General features: G+C 43.7%; 1 protein-coding gene across 1 annotated transcript in view; it reads right to left on the reverse strand.

The window, feature by feature from the left end:
• Window positions 1-3,918, reverse strand: part of CTHRC1 (collagen triple helix repeat containing 1) — a 5,609-nt gene that overhangs the window by 1,212 nt on the left and 479 nt on the right. Inside the window, 1 exon segment of the mRNA XM_015561700.1 lies at window positions 730-946. Coding sequence (XP_015417186.1) covers window positions 730-946 — 217 coding nt within the window.

Below are 3,918 nucleotides of genomic sequence, written 5' to 3' on the forward strand. Positions count from 1 at the left end.
TCACCATACGTGTCTGTGTCTATGAATTGTTTGGGGTTTTTTTGTTCAATTCCTTCACCAGCCAACCTTCCTTCTGACAGCTGTCAGCCTGTACTCTTATCTATGGGTCTGTTTCTATTTTGTTTGTTAGCCTATTTTGTCCATTAGATTCCACATGTAAGTGATATCATATGGTACTTGTCTTTCTCTGACTGGCTTATTTCACTTAGTATAATGCTCTCCAGGTCCATCCATGCTGTTTCTAAGGGTAAGATTTCCTTCTTTTACAGCTGCATAATATTCCATTGTGTAAATGTACCACAGCTTTTTTATCCACTCATCTACTGATGGGCTATTGTAAATAACACTGCCATGAACATAGGGGTGCATGCATTCTTTCGAATCAGTGCTGCAGGTTTCTTTGGGTATATTCCCAGAAGTGGAATCACTGGGTCATAATCAGGAGTTCCACTTTTAATTTTTTGAGGAAACTTCATACTGTTTTCCACAGCGGCTGCACCAGTCCACATTCCCATCATCAGTTCATCTTAATGCAGAAACTTAGAAATAACAAATCACTTCTGACATCCCACCCAACTGATTAACATATGAGGCTTCACACCATGGGTGGGAAATGCATTATGGGCTAACACTGTGCTGTCCTAGTTACCCAACCTGACCGTGGACTCAAAACGAATCTTTGTCTCTAAAGACCGGAGACGCACTCTGCGACGTCGCTAGTCTACATACCAGAAGAGGTGCGATGGATGTTAATTGTTGAGTTCAGTTCAGGGCTTCCTTGGTCCAAGTAAATGATGGCTTCAATGGGGAGAGGCCCTGAACATTCAGCTCCGTTGAACGTGAAATACCAGCGCTGGCAGCACGCGCTTCTGCACTTGAGCCGGAGCGAGCCGCTGAACAGGACGCGGAGCGCGCTGTTCGAGCGCATCTTCGTGAATGTGCACTCCTGCCACACACACAGACGGGGGTCTCCGTTAGCATTCCCAAGTTTATTCAAAAAGATGCTTTCAAACTGGACTGTGACTCTAACTACCTTTACCCCAAGCTACATTTAAAAAGTTTAACCTTTGCAAAGGGAAGATTTTCTGCAAGACAGGTAGGAGACTCTGAGATGAAGGAACTCTTTATAAAATCAAGTTATGGTGTCCTTAGAATTATTCACCCCACTGAAGGTTTTTCAGTTTTACTAAAAACAGCTAGTCTTCAGAATTTAGACCAAACCAATCTCTATCTTTACTTTTTTTTTTTCATTCCAAAAATATTTCCTGAGCCCTATGTGCTGGATACTATAGATACGGCAGTACACAAAATAGAGCCTCTGCCCTCATGGAACATATATTTATTCTTACAGTATCACGGGTTCAAGCCTTGCTGGGGTTTTTAGTCTTTAACTATGTGACACAATGATAAGGCCCACATTTTTCCCCCTCGAATTGGTCTTTGCAAAATTCATCAGTCAGTTGGTTCATGGCCCTATCTTTTACCTGCAGAAGGCTCCCAACTCCTTCTGTCCACTGATAAAAGAAACTTGAAAACACATTAATAATTCAGAGACCATAGGGATAGCTTTTGGAGAGAACTCAGCAACTTTTGATGAACTACAACTTAAGAACTGGTCTGTCAATGTCAGGTGTTTAAAGAAGTAGGCAAGATTTAAACAAAATGTGTTTTTAAGAAATCACAAATGAAACTAAAAATGGTCATGGTCACCAAAACCATGGAAGAACTTTTATGGAAATTCTATCACATGAAAATCAAATCAAGACAGTGGCAAAGTTTTTTATAGACAACACTAGAGGCCTGGTGCACAAATTTGTCCTGGCCTGCGTGATTGGGCTGAAACCGGCTCTCCAACATCCCCCGAGGGGTCCTGGATTGCAAGAGTGCACAGGCCAGGCCAAGGGACCCCGCTGGTACAGATTGGGCCTGGGAGGGACATGGGAGGTTGGCCAGCCAGGGAGGGACCATGGGAGGGCTCCAGGGCATGTCCGGCCTGTCTTGTTTGGTCCTGATCAGCCACACCCCAGGAGCAAGCTAACCTGCCGGTCAGAGCATCTGCCCCCTGGTAGTCAGTGCACATCATAGTGAGCAGTTGAGCGGCCTTAGGGTATCGTTAGCATATTACGCTTTAATTGGTTGAACAGCCGACCGGTCAACTGGACACCCATCTGACCTTTCAGCCGTCTGACCGGTAGCTATGATGTGCACTGACCACCAGGGGGAAGATGCTCAATGCAGAAGCTGATGAGCTGCAGTGACTTGGCAGCTGTAGTTCTCCAATGACACACCTGGAAACAGAGAGAAGGAGACCGATTCCAGGGTGCGTCACCTGAGAACTGACCTCTTGCAATCTGGGACCCTTTGGGGGATGTTAGAGAGCTGGTTTGGATTGCAAGTGCACAGGCCAGGCCAAGGGACCCCGCTGGTACAGATTGGGCCAGGGAGGGACATGGGAGGTTGGCCAGCCAGGGAGGGACCATGGGAGGGCTCCAGGGCATGTCCGGCCTGTCTTGTTTGGTCCTGATCAGCCACACCCCAGGAGCAAGCTAACCTGCCGGTCAGAGCATCTGCCCCCTGGTAGTCAGTGCACATCATAGTGAGCAGTTGAGCGGCCTTAGGGTATCGTTAGCATATTACGCTTTAATTGGTTGAACAGCCGACCGGTCAACTGGACACTTAGTTTATTAGACTTTTATTATATAGGATAGCAGACATTTAACAGATGAGATAAGGATTAGGAATAACACATAAAGATTAAAACCTTAGAGTTTTATGAAAATAAAGACTCTTCTTTTGCCTAGTGATAGTAGTGGTTAATATCATCAAGCAATATGTTGTGGATATGGAACCATGTACAGAGTTGGTTAACAAAGGAAGAAAGGCTTAGAAATAGCACCAACTTCTTCAACTCTATGAATCCCAGTGGACTTGCCAGTTACTTTGGAAGCAAACACTGATCAAAGTGACTGAGTCATTAATCAAAATGCATTGCCAGCCAGGCTATTGTGAGTAACTTGGCCCCTCAGTCATGCAGAATAATGTACAATGGTCACTGTAGTCCATGTCTGGTCCATTCCACTTCTCTCAGGCTGAGCAATGTTAAGCTAGGCCTCTACCCAGAATAAGGACAAATACCAAGGGCCTTCCCACTGCCAGACGATTCCCATCATATGGTAAACTTCTTAGAAATTCTTCCCACCGTTATGTCTGGAGCCACAGCAGGATTTTTTCGACTACTGAAATTTACTTCAGGATAGATTGGAAAGTTGCTTACAGTCCAATCTTGTGGACACAGACATGCATGCTCTCCCTTTTTGTTTGCATTTTAAAAAATAGAGTAAGTTAGGGTTAAATATTTTAGAAATGTCTTTTTAAAATTAACTCTGAGATGTTACCAATTTTTCTCATTAATTTTACGTTAACGTTACATGGTACCTCCTTAATTTAAAAAAAATATTTTGGTAAAAATAAATAACACAAAATCTCACCTAAAATTAACACTCAACTATAAAAACCCTTAATTTTTGTGTGTGTGTGTTGTTGTTGTTTTTTTAATCCTCATCTGAGGACATTTTTTTCCATTGATTTTTTAAAATATATTATATTTATTTTAGAGAGGAAGGGAGAGGGAGAGAGAGAGATAGAAACACCAATGATGAGAGGGAATCATTGATTGGCTGCCTCCTGCACACCCCCTACTGCGGATCAAGCCCACAACCTGGACATGTGCCCTAGGCTGGAATCGAACCCAAGACCCTTCAGACTGCAGGCCGACACTCTATCCACTGAGCCAAACCAGCTAGGGCTCCATTGATATTTAGTAAAAGGCAAAAGATTTATACGATCTGAAGAGAAACCAGAGCATTCCATTGATATTTAGAGAAAATATAAGGGAGGGAGGTGAGAGGAAGGGGAGGG

The sequence above is a fragment of the Myotis davidii genome, unplaced genomic scaffold (genome assembly GCF_000327345.1).
Source record: "Myotis davidii unplaced genomic scaffold, ASM32734v1 scaffold497, whole genome shotgun sequence".
Classification (NCBI taxonomy): Eukaryota; Metazoa; Chordata; class Mammalia; order Chiroptera; family Vespertilionidae; genus Myotis; species Myotis davidii.